Source organism: Anomaloglossus baeobatrachus, chromosome 1, assembly GCF_048569485.1.
Source record: "Anomaloglossus baeobatrachus isolate aAnoBae1 chromosome 1, aAnoBae1.hap1, whole genome shotgun sequence".
Classification (NCBI taxonomy): domain Eukaryota; kingdom Metazoa; phylum Chordata; class Amphibia; order Anura; family Aromobatidae; genus Anomaloglossus; species Anomaloglossus baeobatrachus.
In genome coordinates, this window is record NC_134353.1 from 899,259,232 (window position 1) to 899,278,380 (window position 19,149).

Sequence of the window (19,149 nt, forward strand, 5' to 3'; positions counted from 1 at the left end):
TTGGAAAAGGCCGTTGTGCCTGGATGGGAGTCGCATGTGCACTGGGCTGCGTCAGTGCCGGTTGTAGGAGGCCATTGGGTGGGTTATTTTGGATGTCTCCTGCGTGAGACCGATCCAAGCCTTTTCATTTCCTGCCTGTGCTGGGGGCAGAGGACCGGCCGCAGTCATGTGTCACCGGGGAGAGTGTGTGTGATTTACTGCTGGACGCTGGCATTATGAAGAAATCCACGGCCTGCTTATAAATCGGTGGCTTTTTTTGCTAGGTATGTTTAGTTTTTTTTTTTTGTTCTCTTGTTTGTGGCAAAGAATTAACAGGGCTTGTGCCCATTTGGAGGTCTGAGATCCCCCATTCTGCTGCTCAGAAGGGGCAACAAGTGATACGATCCCCCACCTATCTATGTACGTGTTGTCTTTTACAGTAAATTCATTTTATTATTTTTTTTTTACAGGGGAAAACTTTATAAATAACCACAAAGTCTAGACCCCCTGTGTTCAGATTCTTCCCCACTCACAGGTTACATTTTGAGGAGGCAGAAAATGGTCTTTTTCCTGTAGACGTTGCACATCTATAGACTTGCTGGTTGTAGAGAATGTATTGAGCGGACTATTTCCATTAGTTTAGGTGGAGATCGAGGTCTCTGCACCCGGAGATCTGCCCCCTGGTGCCCCCAGTTACTGCTCCACCAGATGCCTGCTGCTCACAGTAGTACTGATCCACAGATCCAGTTTCTGCATGCAAATACCGTATTTTTCGGACTATAAGACGCACCTGACCATAAGACGCACCCTGGTTTTAGAGGACGAAAATGGGAAAATAAAATTTTAAACAAAAAATGTGGTCATGACACTGTTATGGGGCGAGGATCTACTGCTGACACTGTTATGGGGGTAATGTCCCCAAATTCCCTACTAAGGTACCCCATCCTAGTAATGATCCTCCTGCCTTGTATATGTACCCCATGCTGCTATATACCCCCATGCTGCTATATACCCCCATGCTGCTATATACTGCCATCCTTGTATATGCCCTTATCCTGATATATACTGCCATCCTTGTATATGCCCTTATCCTGCTATATACCCTCATCCTGCTATATAGGCTGTATCCTGTATCACACAAAAAAAATAAACGTTTATACCCCCCTTTCCTCGCTCCATGCAGCATTGCTCCTCCCCCTGTCTGTGGGGGCAGCAGTGCCGCTGAAGTGTGGAGCAGTCACGGTCACTTCCCTGCAGCACCGCTCGTCCTCCTGTCTGCCGGTCAGCTGACCTGCGTGACTAGCGGCGCGCACAGCGATGACGTCATTGCTGTGCTCACCGCTCTCTGCACAGATCAGCTGACCGGCAGACAGGAGGACATCGCAAAGCTGCATGGAAGTGGCCAGTGAGTGTACCGTACTTATTCACTGCCCCCCGCGCTGATAATGATGTGCGGGGAGCAGTGAATACAGCCGCACATGATCACTCCAGGCTGTAGTTGCCAGGGGTGATCACAGCCGGCTGTTAATTATGCGCGCACCCCCCCGCCCATCCCGCCCACCTGTCAGCGCCGGCTTCTGTGTTGAGAGATGATGGGCGGGAGGATGGGCCTGCATATGTAATGAGTGGGCCCACGTGGTCACGGTAGGCACTGCTACAGCCTGCTCGTGCCCCTGATGGCCCGCTCCACCGCAGCACCCTCATTCCCGGCTGCAGCCCTATATTCAGACCATAAGACGCACCCCCCACTTTCCCCCAACATTTGGGGGGGGGGGGGGGATGCGTCTTAAGCTGGTGTCACACATAACGACAACGACATCGCTGTTATGTCACCATTTTCTGTGACGTAACAGCGACCTTGTAAGTCGCTGTTATGATCGCTGCTTAGCTGTCAAACACAGCGACGCAGCAGCGATCATAACGTCGCTACATGTGCAGAGAGCAGGGAGCCGCGCACACTGCTTAGCTCTGGCTCCTTGCTCTCCTAGCTACAGTACACATCGGGTTAATTAACCCGATGTGTACTGCAGCTACATGTTCAGAGAGCAGGAGCCGGCACTGGCAGCGTGAGAGCGGCAGAGGCTGGGAACGAAGGTAAATATCGGGTAACCAGGGAAAGGTCTTCCCTTGGTTACCCGATGTTTATCTTGGTTACAGCTTACCGCAGCTGCCAGACGCCGGCTCCTGCTCTCTGCTCGCTTCATTTGTCGCTCTCTTCGCTGTCACACACAGCGATCTGTGCGTCACAGCAGGAGAGCGACGACAAAAAAATGAAGCAGGACATTAAGCAACAAGCAACGACCTCACAGCAGGGGCCAGCTCGTTGCTGGATGTCACACACAGCGACAGCGACGGGACGTCGCTGCAACGTCACAGAAAATGGTGACGTAGCAGCGACGTCGTCGTCGCTTTGTGTGACACCACCTTTATAGTCTGAAAAATACGGTACTTTTTTTTTTTTTTTTGACCATTATTGAGCAAATGTTCCATTTAATAAGCTTTTAGAGAATATACGATTTGTTGTAAATGTGTGTGGAAGAAGTGCAAGCAATCCTCTCCTGCAGTACCTAATGTTCAGCTGTGAAGGAGACCATGCTCTCGCGGAGTGTAAATACTGTTTTGTTGTGTATGTTTTTTGTTTTCTTTTTTTTTTTTTTTTTCTCTTTCTTTCTTTGGCGTGTGCAGCAAATCTGCAACATTTAAAGGGAACCTGTCATGTCCCCAAACACTATTAATTTGCAGGTTAATAGTGTGTGGAAGCTGTGCTGCTGCTGCCATACTGAAAGCCCGGCTACCGGCAGGAAATTTAACTTTATTCCTCCAGGGAGCCGTCGGCTTTCAGACATACAAGCATGCCAGGCGTGACTACTGTAATTATGCCCCGGCACTGACTGACAGCTCACTGTGCCCCGATACTCTGCAGAGACTGCTGTGAGCATGTCTGGGACTGACTGACGGCTCACTATGCCCTGATATGCTGCAGAGACTGCTCTAAGCACGCCCCAGGACTGACCGATGGCGAACTGTGCCCCAATACTCTGCAGAGATTGGACTGACCGACGTCTCACTGCGCCCCGATACATTGATGACAGCTGTCAGTTAGTGCCGGGGCATGCTTAGTCACCACTCCGTATACACAGCTGTGATTACGGATGCTGCGCTTTTCTTGTTGCTTCAATGTGGTGTTTGCAAATGCATTTTAAGTGCAGAACCCCATCTTTTCTGTGCTAAAAAATGCTGCTTTAAATCTGCGATAAAACATCAAAAAAGGAAAAGAATGCAAAGATTAAAAATAAGTTATCAAAGCAGGCTGCTGTTGAGTATCTTTGTAGACACCTGCAGAATAAGCAGTGGTTTTGTACATAACCTCCTATTCGTGTACATGAAATGCGCTGGTATAAAAACTGCTCTCAGTGCTGCACATGGTGGTTGTGAATTGCCTTAGGCTATGTGCGCACGCTGCGTTTTTTGACACGTTTTTGGGTGAATTTCCTTCCCCAGCAAAGTCTGAGATTTCATTTTTGCTGTCCGCACATTACAGGTTTTTTTTTTTTTGGCTGCGTCTTTGTGGTGACCACAAAAATGCAGCATCTCAATTCTTTTGGCATTTTCACTGCGTTTTTGACCCATTGAATTCAGTAAAGGGGGAAAACTGCAATGAAAATCTCAAGTTCTTTATTTTACATGCGTTTTGGTGCATTTTTCTGACTAGACTCTGGGTCGGCGGGGATTGATCGCTGTTTTTTGGCCAGAAACTGCTCCCCATATAAAGTCTATGGGGACCAAAATCGAGCGCAAAGGGGTAGGAGCAAGCGCTTCATACTCACCAATCACCAGTCGGCTGTCACACTGCTGCCGCGGCAGCTCTTTCATCTTCCCGAGTCGGCGTTCATTAGGCTCATTCACTCCTTCTCTGCTTACCGGTGGCTGTGATTGGTTGCAGGCAGACGCGTCCCCACACTGAGTGGTTGCAGCGAGACAGCTGTCAATCAAGCGGCCGGTGGGCAGGTCTATATCGTGCAGTTAAATAAATTAAATAAATAATTAAAAAAAAAAACGAAAAATCAGCGTGCGGTGTGTGTGTCCTCCCCCCAATTTTGATACCAACCAAGCTAAAGCCACACGGCTGGTATTCTCAGGATGGGGAGCCCCACGTTATCGGGAGCCCAGCAGCCGCATGGAAATGCTGCATCCATTAGATGTGACAATCCCAGGACTCTACCCGGCTCATCCCAATTACCCTGGTGCAGTGGCAATCAGGGTAATAAGGAGTTAATGGCAGCCAATAGCTGCCACTAAGGCCTAGCTTAGTGATGGCAGACGTCTGAGACACCCCCTCATCACTAAGCTGTAAGTGAAAGTAAATAAACATAATCTCCCAAAAAATCCTTTTATTTGAAATAAAACACAGAAAAAGCCCCCTCTGTCACCACTTTATTAACCCCTAAAACACCCCTCCAGGTCCAACGTAATCCATATGAGGTACCACGACGCATCCAGCCATGCTACATCTGACAATCACAGCGAGCAGCCATAGAACTTGACTGCTTGCTGTGAGGGTCAGGCCGCAAGTGAAGTGAGCCGCGCGGGATCAACGGTGACTTCACCGGTCACCGCTGATCTGGTGCTCACTTCAGTCGCGGTTGGATTTGCGGTAACAGGTGGAGGACTCCGGCTATCACCGAACATCACCTGACTGGAGTCCTGCACCTGTTACCGCAAATCGGGCCGTGGCTGAAGTGAGCCGCGAGATCAGCGGTGACGTCACTCGTGATTTGTGGTGTCATGGCACATCACCTGAGCGACGTCAGCACTAATCCTGCGGCTCATTTCAACACAGGAATACTGACCCTGAGGTCTTCTTCACACTTGGGGTAAATGTTGTGTTTTTCTGCTTTTTGCATGTCCCATACCCAATGATCTGATCTGTTTTTTTTATATATATATATATATATATATATATATATATATATATATATATATATATATAACATTCTCCCTTTTCTTCCTGCATTTTTGGTGGAGACTTGAAGCTGTGCTTGTTTAATGTCTTAAATGAAAGCTTGACTTTGCACTCAGACACAACTGTGTTTTGACATTGCTTTTATTTTTTTTTTATTTTGCTTCCTGGTGAAGCATGGAGTATGGGTAAAAAAAAAAAAAAAAAATCAAACAAAAAACACTCTAAAAAAAAAGTGTGAACAAACCCAGAAGGGTATGACCTATTGTATCAATATAGGTTTCACCCTAGCACCAAGCTCACACAATTGTATCTGTCGGGTTCCCTGTGTGTCGCGCGCTGATCAGTGGACCTGTATTTTATCCATTATGTTTTGTCCATGTTGTGCTGGCTTCATGTTTCTGTCCTCAGCAGCCTTCTCCCTTCCTGTTGTCGGGGTATTGATTTCTGCTTCTCTGCTTTTGTTTGGTTATTGACTCCCATGTTGCCAGGACTGGAGCAGACGAGGAATGTGATCCTTGTGTTGCATTGTGGCCGCTCACCTGATTTCCCTGGCTGTGATTATAAGAGGGGGGGGGGGGGATGTTGGGAGCTCAGGCCTTCCTTACCCATGCTGAGGGTTTGTGTCTCTCATCGCCGCAGTCCACGAGCGACGCAGTCGTGATGATCCGCGTTTGAGTGTGTGTACTCGACGTTCATTTTTTTGTGGGGGGGAAATGATTGAATGCTATAGCTATTATTTATTATCATTATTATTATTGTTATTGTTTGTTTTTATTAGTTTTATTATTTTCTATTTTATTTTGATATTTTTAATCATACTAAAAATAATTTTTGTTATATAATAGTTTTTTTTTATTTGTATTTTTTGATATTTTTAATCATACGGGCGGCACGGTGGCTCAGTGGTTAGCACTGTAGTCTTGTGGTGGCTCAGTGGTTAGCACTGCAGTCTTGGAGCGCTGGGGTCCTGGGTTCAAATCCCACCAAGGACACCATCTGCAAGGAGTTTGTATGTTCTCCACGTGTTTGCGTGGGTTTCCTCCGGGTACTCCGGTTTCCTTCCACACTCCAAAGACATACAGATAGGGACTCTAGATTGTGAGCCCCAATGGGGACAGTGTTGCCAATGTATGTAAAGTGCTGTGGAATTAATAGCGCTATATAAATGAATAAAATTATTATTATAATAACATTTGTTTTTTTTTATTTTTTTCAGTTTTATTTCGTTTAATTTGTATTATTTTGATATTTTTAATACAAATAATTTATTTGTATTAAAAATATTATCAAAATAATACAAATAAATAAAATAAAACTATATATATTTTATTAAAAATATTATTTTATTAGCATTATTACTGTTAGCGTTTTTATTTTAGTTTATTTGTATTTTGATATTTTTAATCATAATAATAATAAAAATAATTTAATACTATTAGTTTTTTTTAATTGTATTTTGATATTTTTAATCGTTTTTTAATTTTTTTTCGGTTTTATTTTGTTTCATTTGTATTATTTTGATAAATTATTTGTATTAATATCAAAATAATACAAATAAAACAAAATAAACTAAAAAATATATATATTTTATTAGCATTATTATTGTTTGTGGTGTTTTAGTTTGTATTTTGATCATTTTTAATCATAATAAAAATATTTGTATTATTAATAGTTTGCTTTTTTTTGTATTTTGATCATTTTTAATCATAATTAAAAAAAATTCAGTTTTATTATTTTATTTGTATTTTGATAAATTATTTTTATTAAAAATATTATCAAAATAATACAAATAAAACAAATAATATATATTTTTATTAAAAATATTATTTTTATTAGCATTATTATTGTTTGTGTTTTTATTTGCTTTATTATTTTGTTTGTATTTTGATATTTTTAGTAATAATAATTAATATGTTATTAATTTAAGTACCATGCAGGAAAAAATGACTTTCGTTCTTTAGACTGTCTGCACAAGTGCATTTGTATCGTGTTTTTTGTGTTGGTGCAGTTTTGTCCCAAAACTACATGCAAATCCGTATGCCAGCAAAGTCTTTAGTAGCCTGAAGTGTTAGTGCACATGTTGTTTTTTTTTTTTTCTCCTTGCAGATTAAATGTGCAGCATGTAAATTCTTTCTGCGTTTTTCCTGCTTAGGCTGCTTTCACACTACGTTTTTTTTAACATGCGTCATGAACGTTTTTTTTGCTGTAAAAGCGGATCCTGCTTTTACAGCAAAGAAACGCATACAAACGCATGTGTTATTTTGCAGGATCCTGTCACTTTAAGTTTATGGGCGGGCATTGGAGTCATGTGATCGGGAGTCAGTGGAACTGAACGTGATATACTGGGAGCCGGCTTGTAACCAAGGTAAACATCGGGTAACTTGCTTGGATACCCGATATTTACGTTGGTTACGAGCATCCGCAGGTGCTAGGAGCCGGGCTGCCTGCACACGTAACCAACGTAAACATCGGGTAACTAAGAGAAGCGCTTATCTTGGTTACCCGATATTCATCTTGGTTACGAGTGTCCGCAGCTCTCAGGCCGGGGAGAGGGTGAGAGAGGGAGAGAGGGAGGGGGCGAGAGGGTTGGGGAGAGAGGGACTGATCACCTGAGGCTGGTTTCTGGGCATGCTCAGTAGAGCAAGCAGGATCCTGTCTATCAGCATGCCAGCGTTCACATGCGTTTGCGTGCAGTATAGTCAGGATCCAGCAATTTGCAGTATTTGGACGCAGCTCAAAAACGCTACAAGTAGCGTTTTTGAAAAATGTTAAAAAACTGTAAGTCGCTGGATCCTCACTATAACGCACGCAAACGCAGGTGAACGCATGTTGACGCGAGTCCATTGCAAATGCATTGAAATGAAAAACGCATTTACACTGGATCCGTTTTTGCGTTAAAAAAACGTTCATGACGGATGTTAAAAAAACGTAGTGTGAAAGCAGCCTTAGAATGCAGAAATGTATGCCACCAAATATTCAGCGTGTGCCCATAGGCGAAATACTGCTAATAAAAGTCTGCTTACATGGGCTGATAATGGGTGACCTGGTGTTCATATGAATGGTCGTTCAGGTCTGGAGACCCCGTGGTCGGCCAACTCTTCCCATCTGAGCAGAGTTTGTTCTTCACGGATTTGTAAAATCGGCCTTAGACTAGTGAGTTTTTTCTGTTGCAGCATTTCTGCACCAATTGTGCAAATGAGGTCACTTGAGGTTTTTTTAACAGGCGTTTTTATTGCGTGTTTGATGCTTTTTGGTATGTCAAGTTTTTTAAATAAAGCTGCTTTGTATTTGATATTAATCACTAAGCTAACTTTTTTTTCTTTTATTCTTGCAGATTTTCTATTTTGTACATACATTGTTTTGTATATACTGTATATGATGACTTCGGTGGGAAATGAACGCACCCGGGGCACTCGGGAAAAAACACAGATTTCAACTCCACAGACACAACCACAGAAACAGGTACAGGTAAGTGTCCCCCGCAGTATGGCTTCACTTGTGTGTTTCTCTTTTTTTCCCTAAGCATATGCAGTAAAGTTCTTTAAAGCGCACCAATCGCCAGGATTTTTGTATATTACCTATAGCCAGTGCTATACTGGCACTATCAGGCGGATTCTATACATACCTTTAGGTGTCAGCTCGGATATTTAGGTTTTGAAATCCGAGAAAGAAAAGTTTATATAAAATCGGCAGCTTGTTGAGTGACAGCAGCTGAGAATCAGATAATATCTGGGGGGAGTATTCATAGTTATCCCCTCCCCCTGTTACTTATGCTAATTCTATTATGGAATCGATTTAATTTTTGACTTGCAGGACCTGTGTGAGGCCATACCCATGTGACCAGAAGGGGCGGGGCCTCAACCAACAAAGCTGATACCAGGAAGCAACATTTTTCTGTTGCCTGAGGCCCCACCCCTTTTGGTCACATGGGTATGACCTCACACAGGTCCTGCTAGTCAAAAATTAATTCAATTTGTATAACAGAATTAGCATAAGTAACAAGGGGAGGGGATAACTATGAATACCCCCCAGATATTATCTGATCCTCAGCTGCTGTCACTCAACAAGCTGCCGATTTTATAAATTTTACTGTCTTGGATTTCAAAACCTAAACATCCGAGCTGACCACTACAGGTATGTATAGAATCAGCCTGATAGTGCCAGTATAGCCCTGGCTTTAGGTGATATAAGAAAATCCTGGTGGTTGGTGCGCTTCAAAGGGAACCTGTCAGGTGCAATACTATATGCTAATAAGGCCCACGACACATCGCAAGGGCATGAGTTCCCTTGGCCTGCATGCCCGTATAGCATGTTAGCACGCTTCGCCGCAAATACCTCACTCTTCATGGCGACCAGCGGAGGATGGATGCGCACTGCGTGTGATCCAGAGTCCCTTGGACTACGATCATGCGCACTAAATTGATGCCAGGTGTAAGCTTCCTGGCTTCGTTGACGTACAGTGCGCACGACCAGAAGTCCCGAGGACTCCAGATCATGCGCAGTGCGCATCCATCCTCCGCCGACCGCCATCAAGATTGAGGTATGTGCGGCGGTGTTGCGCATCCATTAGCATATTAGTATGCCCCACAGGGGTGTGCTAACATGCAAAGGGGGCCGACTAGCCAAGGGAACTCACACTCTTACAACTAGTCCCTAGCCTCAGTAGCATATAATAAACGATCTTTAGAAATACTATTTCTAAGGATCCCTTTATCTATGCTAGTGTATACAGGGACAGTTAGGCAGGGATTAGCAATATACACCCAGAACTGCTCATGGTTACTGCTCAAGTAATGAGCCCAAGAGCGGAAACCTTTCCCTTATTGCCTTCCTTCGTCTTCTGTTCTTCTCCCACGTTACCTCCATCATCGGATGCCACTTTAGAGCAGTTTCATAAATAATCATGAATGGTTATCGTTCCATTTCTGCCTAGTTTCTCTCCTGTAATGTCACATGTGCAGCCCCGGCTTGGTGAGGCAGCAATGTGGCCGTGTTTGCCGCACATTATACAGTTTTCTATCTTTAGCCTCTATACTGAAGCTCCATATCATGCCTCCAGTTGACTTCTCACTCTGTCCCATTCCTGCTGACAGCTGAGATATTTCGAGCCTGCTGTGGCGTCAGCCATGCTTGTAGAGAGGCTGCTAATCTTCGTTCGCCTTCAGGGTAACTTTGCACGTTTTGTGTTTATTAGGCAACAGCTGAGCAGATCCGCCTCGCACAGATGATCTACGACAAAAACGACGCAGACTTTGAGGATAAAGTGAAACAAGTACGTTGGGAGGTTTCTTCACTCGCAGTCCATTTTAGGAAGAGAAAATTTGTCCCGCTTTTCCGGTCTAGTTGGACGGCAGGTGGTGATTTGCATGTGTCAGGCTGCACGGCTGGGCGGAGAACAGCTGCGGGGGTCTTTGTATAAGGGGCCCTGTAAGCTGTCTGCTCTCCCTACAGCTAAAATTGGTTAGGTCAGTCCGAAACCATGTGCTCTGAAGTAACGTCAGCTTCCAGATGCTCCACTACACCAACCGTTAATTGGTGCCGGGCGCTGGTGGCCAAGCCCGTTAGCATTCACACCTGTATATTTGGGCATCTATAAATTGCCCTGACAAATATATACAGTGACTACACTAAAGTGATGACTGCCTATCAGAGAAACTGTACTTTATCATTCTTCTTCTTTGCATTAGGGCGCTTTCACACTTGCATTGAACGGCATCCGTTGCTATCCGCCGCCTTGAGGAATTGCGGTAACCGTTGCAGGAAACAGTTTTATTCCTCATAGACTTCTATTAGCTACAGATAGCAACAGATGGTCTTGCGTTGCTTCTGCCTGGCGGATGGAACGCTGCATGTGGCGTTTTTCTGCGGTTGGCGGAGTGTCAAAAAAACACAGCCTGCAGGATTTCATCAGCGTCCGTTGTTTTTATAATGGACGCCTATGTTGGCATATTCTGTTAGAATCCGTCATTTGACGGATTCCAATAACGCAACCGTCTTTACACAACTGCGCATGCCCAGATGTGTAAAGTCAAGAAAAAGAAACTATAATGGATTGCGTTATTTTGTACGATCCGTTGTGCCACTATATGCAACGCATCCGTCACACAACGCAATGCAACAGATGCCATTCAATGCAAGTGTGAAAGCACCTTTAAAGGGAATTTGTCACTAGGTTTATACTACTTTTTCTGCGGACCGTGGCTTCCCTAATTATCTTCTGCAGCACTTGAGCCTTTGTTGAGAGTTTCAGGTATCAGTGTCTGGTAAATATCGAGGACTTCGGCGCTGCAGGAGATGACCAAATGTTTCATGACAAATCAAAATGTAGTATTTAGTGTCCCCAGTGGTTGAAACCTTTTTAATGGCTAACTGAAAAGATAACAAATAGCAATCTTCCCGACTACTCAGGGCTTTGGTAAAGACTCCCAACTTCCAATCAAGGTCCTGTCAGCTGCTCCAGACCGAATGTGGCCTACTTAAAGGGAACCTGTTGCCAGATTTGGTGACTATAAGCTGCGGCCACCACCAGTAGGCTCTTATATATAGCATTCTAACATGCTGTATATAAGAGCCCAGGCCGCTGTGTAGAACGTAAAAAATCACTTTATAATACTTACCTAAACGGTCAGTGCAGAGCAGATAAGTTGGATGGGCGTCTCTGTTCTCTAGTATCGGCGCCTTCTTTTTCGGCCACCTTTGTCCTCAGTCTTCTGAAGCTAGTGTGGATGACACGTCCTAAGTCATCCACACAGGCAGACACTGAGGTCCTGCACAGGAGCACTTTGATCTGCCCTGGGTAGGGAAGATCAAAGTATTGTAGTGCGCATGCGCGGAATCTCAATTCTAGATGATGTCGGAACCGTCATGCACGCCGGCTTCAGAAGGAGGAGGACAAAGCTGGTCGAAACAGGAGGCGACGCACCCGGAGAATGGACACACCCATCCGACCCATCTTCTCCGCACCAACCGTTTATGTAGATTTAAGAGCCCTTTTTCCAGTTTGCCTCGCTCCTCCATACCCCGACACCTTTGGTTATATCTCAGGCATCAAGTTTAGGAACGATCTTATGATGGGTCAGGTACAAAACCTGTTAATTAAATATCACTAAAGATTGTTTTCCTGTGTGTACAGCTCATGGAAGTGACTGGAAAGAATCAGGATGAGTGTATAGTGGCGCTTCATGACTGCAACGGAGATGTGAACAGGGCCATTAATATACTTCTGGAAGGAAACTCTGACACGGTGAGGCCGCCTTTTATATTGGCTTATTGTACTCTGTATTGATTTAATACTTTATATGCCTTTTGCATCAATTATGGTGTATGATAAAAAAGCAATGTATGTATAGTGCTAGAACTTTCACTTGTGTCGTTTATTTGTTGCTCTGAAAGTTGATTGAACTTGTCTTGATTTTGTCCTCATAGACTTCCTGGGAGACTGTTGGAGGCAAAAAAAAGAGCATTGGAAAAGAGAGCTCTGAAAACAAAGAGAACCGGGAGAAGAGAGGAGACAGAGAAACAAGCCGTGGTCGTGGCACATCCAACAGACGTGGCCGAGGAGGAAGCCGTGGTAGAGAGTGTAAGGCGCCCGCTCTGGTCCTGCTGTTACTGTAGGATGCAACTATAGGTGAAGTCTAATGAGATGTTTCTTATACAGTTAGAGTAGAAGAGAATGGAGTAGAGAGCGGCCCTGGAGACAGACCTGCTGACCGTGGAAGAAGGGGACGCGGAAGAGGTACTGTAGTTTTTGTTGGTTCTTTTAGCATTCCTATTACAGCACCAAGACCCGGGCTTGAGTCTTGTGACCTGAACTAACAGTATAATAAGAAGCTATGACGCTGGTCAATAGTCTCGTAGGCTGGGATTTATGAGGACTATGGATGCAATATGTGGCTGCATTTCGGCCTTAAGAATCATCCTACATTCTTGCATCGAATTCATTGGAATTACGAGGGGCTGCTAGATCTGGTGAATAAGGAGGGTGGTCAACCAGCTGGAAGCCCAGCTCTTCCACTTTAGCCGTGGTCGCTCGTGCAGTGTGAGCGGAAGCATTTTCTTGCAGGAACAAGATTCCTTTGGACAGCTTGCCGCACCTTTTGGCCTTCAGAGCTACCTTCAATTGATTCAAAAGTTTATTGTAATACCTTGCATTGATGGTGGAACCCTTTTGAAGGTAGTCCACTAGCAGCACACCCTCCTTATCCCAGAACACAGACGCCCTCACCTTAGTGGCTGATTTTTGCACCCTGAGCTTCTTTGGATGAGGAGAACCAATGTGTCTCCACTCTTTTGACTGCTCCTTTTTTTCAGGGTCATACAAATAAATCCAGGTCTCATCCATAGTGACCGGTCCATCCAGGAAGTTCTTATCAGTCCGGAAACGCTGACAAATGGACCGGGAAGTTTTCACTCGCTGCTTCTCTGATCTGTTGTCAAACACTTGGGGACCCACTTTGCAGAAGCTTCCTCATGTCCAAATGTTCGTGGATAATAACACAAACACGTTCACGGGAAATCCCCATGATGTCTGCTAATGCTTTAGCTGAAATTCGTGCATTCTCCAGTATGAGGTTGTGCACAGCATCGACCATCTCCGGAACAACGACCACTCTCGGTCGTCCAGGACGTTCCTCATCATTGGGGCAGAAGTGGCCCGTTTTACATTTGGCAACCCAGTTCTTAACTGTGGAATATGAAGGGCATTGATCCCCCAATGTCTGCGACATCTCACCATGAATATCCTTCACAGACTTTCCATGCAGAAACAAGAATTTTATCCCTCCTCTGCTCTCAGTTGCTGTGAATATCGAATTAGACTCTGCCATTTTATTTTCCCGCATACGTAGAACACTGTTGCCATAAGCTACAAACACAAAATTTGGAAACATATATTAGACACACAAGGCTTTCATGTGATGTAACATTCGTTACCATAGAAACAAAAAAGATCACATAGCCAAAGACTTATCAGCAGCCCCTCGTATAGTGGTAGCCTAAGGGCAGAATCTGCTAACTTAGACAGTTGTCTTGGTCATTGTCACCAGCGTAGGTTAAAAGTGTGTTGTTGTTTTTTTTAACCCCTTCACGACCTAGGACGGAACGGAATGTCCTAAATCATGAAGGGATGATCACTACCGGCTGCTGCGGTGAGCCGGTGGTGATGCCCGCACATGTGTGCTAATTTGTACAGCAGACGTGTGCCTCACAGGCACAGGTGGATTCACGATGCAACCGTGCCTGTTAACCCTATTAAATCGCAAAAAAAATTCCAAACTCACGTTTTTTGGTTGACACAAATTTTGCTCAAAATGGAATACCAGGCGATCAAAACGTAGCATCTGCGCAAAAATGGTACCATTAAAAACGTCAGCTCGAGACGCAAACAATAAGCCATCACTGAGCCCCAGATCCTGAAAAATGAGAAAGCTAAAGGTTGCAGGATATGGTGTGCAAAAGTGCGCCACTCTTTTTGGACAAATTCTGAATTTTTTTTTAACCCCTTAGATAAAAGTTAACCTATACATGTTTGGTATCTACAAACCCGTACCGACCTGAGGCATCCTACCGACATATCAGTTTTACTATTTATTGAACACCGTGAATAAAATACTCCAAAAACAATCACGCCACACTTGGATTTTTAAAACCTTAAGGTAAAATATTTGGTTTCAGTTAAAAGTACAACTCGTCCCGCAAAAAAATATGGCAAGATTGACTGAAAAATAAAAAAGTTCTCGGAAGAAGGGAGAAGAAAACAAATAAGGAAAACCGCCTGGGGGTGAAGGGATGAATGGAAATTTTCGGCTTTACCCATCCTAGATGATATAATAAATATAATGGCTGACCACTGGGTGCACCGCTTTGTATGGACAGTGGAGGGATACTACTACGGCTTATTTGTCATGCAGCCTCCTCTAGGTATCCATCATCACCTTTTTTTCTCTTTATACAGGATTTGGAGGCCGTGGACGAGGTAGAGGGGCCGGAAGGTTTTCAGCGCAGGGCATGGGGTAGGTAGTAAACACACCTTGTCATGTGAACTGCTGCTGCCGTTGTCATCGTTTCATTGCTGAGAACAAGCCATGATTTGTTTCAGGACGTTCAATCCTGCAGATTACACTGAGCCCAGCACTAATGACGGCTTCGGGGTAAAGGCAGAAGTGTGGGAGACGGGGCAGAGCGACGGAGATGACGGGACTGGTAAGCTTCGTTTCATCTCGGGCTTTTCTTTTGTTAATATGTTGTTGCCATAAATTACTTTTGACACTTCTACTTATATTAGCAGAGATATTTTATGTTCTATTGTTCCTTTTAAATGGGAGATTAGCAGGAGGCGACAGATCCTTTCGTCTTGTGTTTTTGTGTCCGTTTTTTTATTTTTTTTTCCAGTTTGTAAATTATCTTAGTCCCTGTATGTATCATACGTTACTTAGGACTTTCATTTACTGCTTTTTACAAGGAGCATGGAGAAATTCAATTGAAGAGTGGACAGCGGAAGACTGGAATGAAGATGTGAGTGCTATGAATGTCATTCTGTCTATATATTATGTCCCTTACAGATTGGTGGGTGAGATCTGGGCCATGAGACCCCACCAATAATACAAGTGTTCATCTTCTGTCTAACTGTAAAGTCCATGGCTTTATAGTCCACTCAGACAGGAGCCGAAATGTTCTGCCTCTAGTCTTCAGAGAAATGATAGGTCAAGTTTTCGGACACCTACACACACACCTACACACACACGCACACACACACACGCACACACACGCACACACACACACGCACACACACACACCTACATACATACACACACACCTACATACATACACACACACCTACATACACACACACACACCTACATACACACACACACACACACCTACATACACACACACACACACACACCTACATACACACACACACACACACACCTACATACACACACACCTACATACACACACACCTACATACACACACACCTACATACACACACACCTACATACACACACACCTACATACACACACACCTACATACACACACACCTACATACACACACACCTACATACACACACACACACACACACCTACATACACACACCCCTACATACACACACACACACCCCTACATACACACACACACACCCCTACATACACACACACACACCCCTACATACACACACACACACCCCTACATACACACACACACACCCCTACATACACACACACACACACACCCCTACATACACACACACACACCCCTACATACACACACACACACCCCTACATACACACACACACACACCCCTACATACACACACACACCCCTACATACACACACACCCCTACATACACACACACCCCTACATACACACACACCCCTACATACACACACACCCCTACATACACACACACCCCTACATACACACACACCCCTACATACACATACCTACACACACACACACACCTACACACACACACACACACCTACACACACGCACACACCTACACACACGCACCTACACACACACACACCTACACACACACACACCTACACACACACACCTACACACACACACCTACACACACCTACACACACACACACACCTACACATACCTACACACACCCCTACACACACACCGACACACAGACACATACCTACACACAGACACATACCTACACACAGACACATACCTACACACAGACACATACCTACACACAGACACATACCTACACACAGACACATACCTACACACAGACACATACCTACACACAGACACATACCTACACACAGACACATACCTACACACAGACACATACCTACACACAGACACATACCTACACACAGACACATACCTACACACAGACACATACCTACACACAGACACATACCTACACACAGACACATACACATACCTACACACACACACACACAGACACATACCTACACACACACAGACACCTACCTACACACACACTCACCTGCGCGCCTCCACCTGCACGCTCACACCTGAGGGTGTTACTTTCGACTAGTCTACCTCTTAGCATGTTAGTACGCCCACAGGGGCTTGCTAGCATGTTATTCAATGCAGCGTCTCCAGCGGTGATGACCGTACCCGTGTTTGCGGTGAACGCTGGGCCGAATGTCCCACACTTCGTCATGCGCAGTATGAAGCCGGATGTACGCGTCCCGGCTTCAGACAGGTCTAGTGCGCATGACGGGAAGTGTGGGACACTCGGCCCAGCGTTCACCGCAGACACAGGTACGCTCATCACCGCTGGAGACACTGCATTGAATAACATGCTAGCACACCCCTGCGGGCGTACTAACATGCTAAGAGGGGGGACTAGTGGGAAGTAACGCCCCCAGGACTAGTCCCTGCACTCATTAGCATATCATAAAGACTCTTTAGAAATAGTTTTTCTTTGTTGCTCCATTGGGAGACCCAGACAATTGGGTGTATAGCTTCTGCCTCCGGAGGCCACACTAAGTATTACACTTTAAAAAGTGTAACCCCTCCCCTCTGCCTATACACCCTCCCGTGCATCACGGGCCCATCAGTTTTATGCTTTGTGTTGAAGGAGGCACACATTCACGCAAGCTCCACATTTTAGTCAGCAGCAGCTGCTGATTTTATCGGATGGAAGAAAAGAGGGCCCCCACAGGGCCCCCGGCATGCTCCCTTCTCACCCCACTAATGTCGGCGGTGTTGTTAAGGTTGAGGTACCCATTGCGGGTACAAAGGCTGGAGCCACATGCCGTTTTCCTTCCCCATCCCTTAGAGGCTCTGGGAGAAGTGGGATCCTAACCGGTCACCATGCACTGGGACCGGGCTCCCTCCGCAGCCCCTGGGGGAATCTGACGGACAGGAGACTGGGTATCATCAGGGACAGGCCCTGCTTCTAAGAGGTACTCTGTGTCCCCTTGGGGACGGCGCATGGAGCGCCTGTGTAACAGACGCTGCAGCGGCTGCTGTGTTGTTTGTGACGCCGGGACTACCGCGCCGACCGCGCCTGTTTGCCGGCCGCGTTATTAAATTTAGTCCCCGGCTTCTGCGGCCTAGTACCATAACTCCCGCCCCCGGGCCTGCCAGTCAGGGGTAAGGGCGGGACGCTCGACTGTACGTCGGCAGTGAGGGCTGGAGCATACTTAGGTATCCTCCTCCCCCCTCACTGAGCACTGTGGGGCACCAGATTCCCGCACTTATTAGTCACGCCCACGGCTCCCTCCTCCTCTGAGAACGCTGGCAGCCATTGTTATAATCACTTCTGCCGGTGGAGGAATTCAGAACGAGCTCTGCAGCGCTGGGAGGCCCAGACAGGGAATCTGGTGGACACACAACCGCTTTGGGCGGTCGGTAAGCCGCACCGGTTACCAGGTGCTTGGCCCCCTTGGGTGCCGAAGTGTGTGTGTATGTATATATATATATATATATATATATTAATATTATATATATTGTATACATTTTCTCTGCGGCCGCATTATTTGCCTTTGGCTATATACCCTCACTGATTACTCTAAGAGGAGACAACAGCATGTCGTCCGCAAAGAGCAAGGGTGCCAAGGCACAGGCTTATTTTGCAACCTTTACCTCTTGTGCGGCTATGTTGCCTGCAGGTTCCACCTACCCTCATTGTGTGCAATGCTCGGCCCCTGTGGCACTCCTTCAGCCTGAGCCTCGGGCACTGGTGGGACCCTCGGCTCATGTAGAACCACCGGCTTCCACTGTCCAGGTGGCAGGGACAGAGTTTGCAGTTTTGGCTGAGAAACTCTCTGAGTCGCTTTCACAATCCATGACTCAGTCTATGGATAGATGGTCTGCTAAGATACTAGAAGCCTTGCAGTCCAGACCGGTAACACAGGCCCCGGGCACTGTGAGTTCATCACCCCCAGGCCCCCCTCGGTCGGCGCAGCAAAGTGCTCCTGGGGTGACACCTAGGTCCCACGGTGAGGACTCCGACTCGGACCGCAGTCCCAGACCGGCTAAGCGGGCTCGCTGGGAACCTTCCTCGACTTCATCACGCTGCTCAGGGTCTCAGCATGAGGACTCTGGAGGATGAAGCGGAGGTCGCAGCTCAGGGCTCTGACCCTGACGTGGCTCTCAATCTTGATACACCTGAAGGGGACGCCATAGTAAATGACCTTATAGTGTCCAACCAGGTGCTAGAACTTTCTCCTTCAACTCCACCTATAGAGGAGTCTGCTTCAC

The 19,149-nt window shown here is 45.7% G+C and overlaps 1 protein-coding gene across 9 annotated transcripts in view; it reads left to right on the top strand.

Moving 5' to 3' along the window:
- UBAP2 (ubiquitin associated protein 2) overlaps positions 1 to 19,149 on the top strand; it is a 230,400-nt gene that overhangs the window by 54,810 nt on the left and 156,441 nt on the right. For 6 of the 9 annotated variants that reach the window (XM_075327133.1, XM_075327077.1, XM_075327108.1 and 3 more), the window contains exons 2-9: positions 8,277 to 8,410; positions 10,137 to 10,214; positions 12,075 to 12,185; positions 12,368 to 12,521; positions 12,600 to 12,677; positions 14,895 to 14,952; positions 15,039 to 15,142; positions 15,402 to 15,454. In XM_075327133.1, the coding sequence (XP_075183248.1) occupies positions 8,318 to 8,410; positions 10,137 to 10,214; positions 12,075 to 12,185; positions 12,368 to 12,521; positions 12,600 to 12,677; positions 14,895 to 14,952; positions 15,039 to 15,142; positions 15,402 to 15,454 (729 nt within the window). In that variant the 5' untranslated portion in view covers positions 8,277 to 8,317. Of the gene's footprint in view, positions 1 to 156; positions 264 to 8,276; positions 8,411 to 10,136; positions 10,215 to 12,074; positions 12,186 to 12,367; positions 12,522 to 12,599; positions 12,678 to 14,894; positions 14,953 to 15,038; positions 15,143 to 15,401; positions 15,455 to 19,149 lie in introns of those variants that run through there. The other 3 variants (XM_075327139.1, XM_075327088.1, XM_075327079.1) reach the window with 2 other exon arrangements.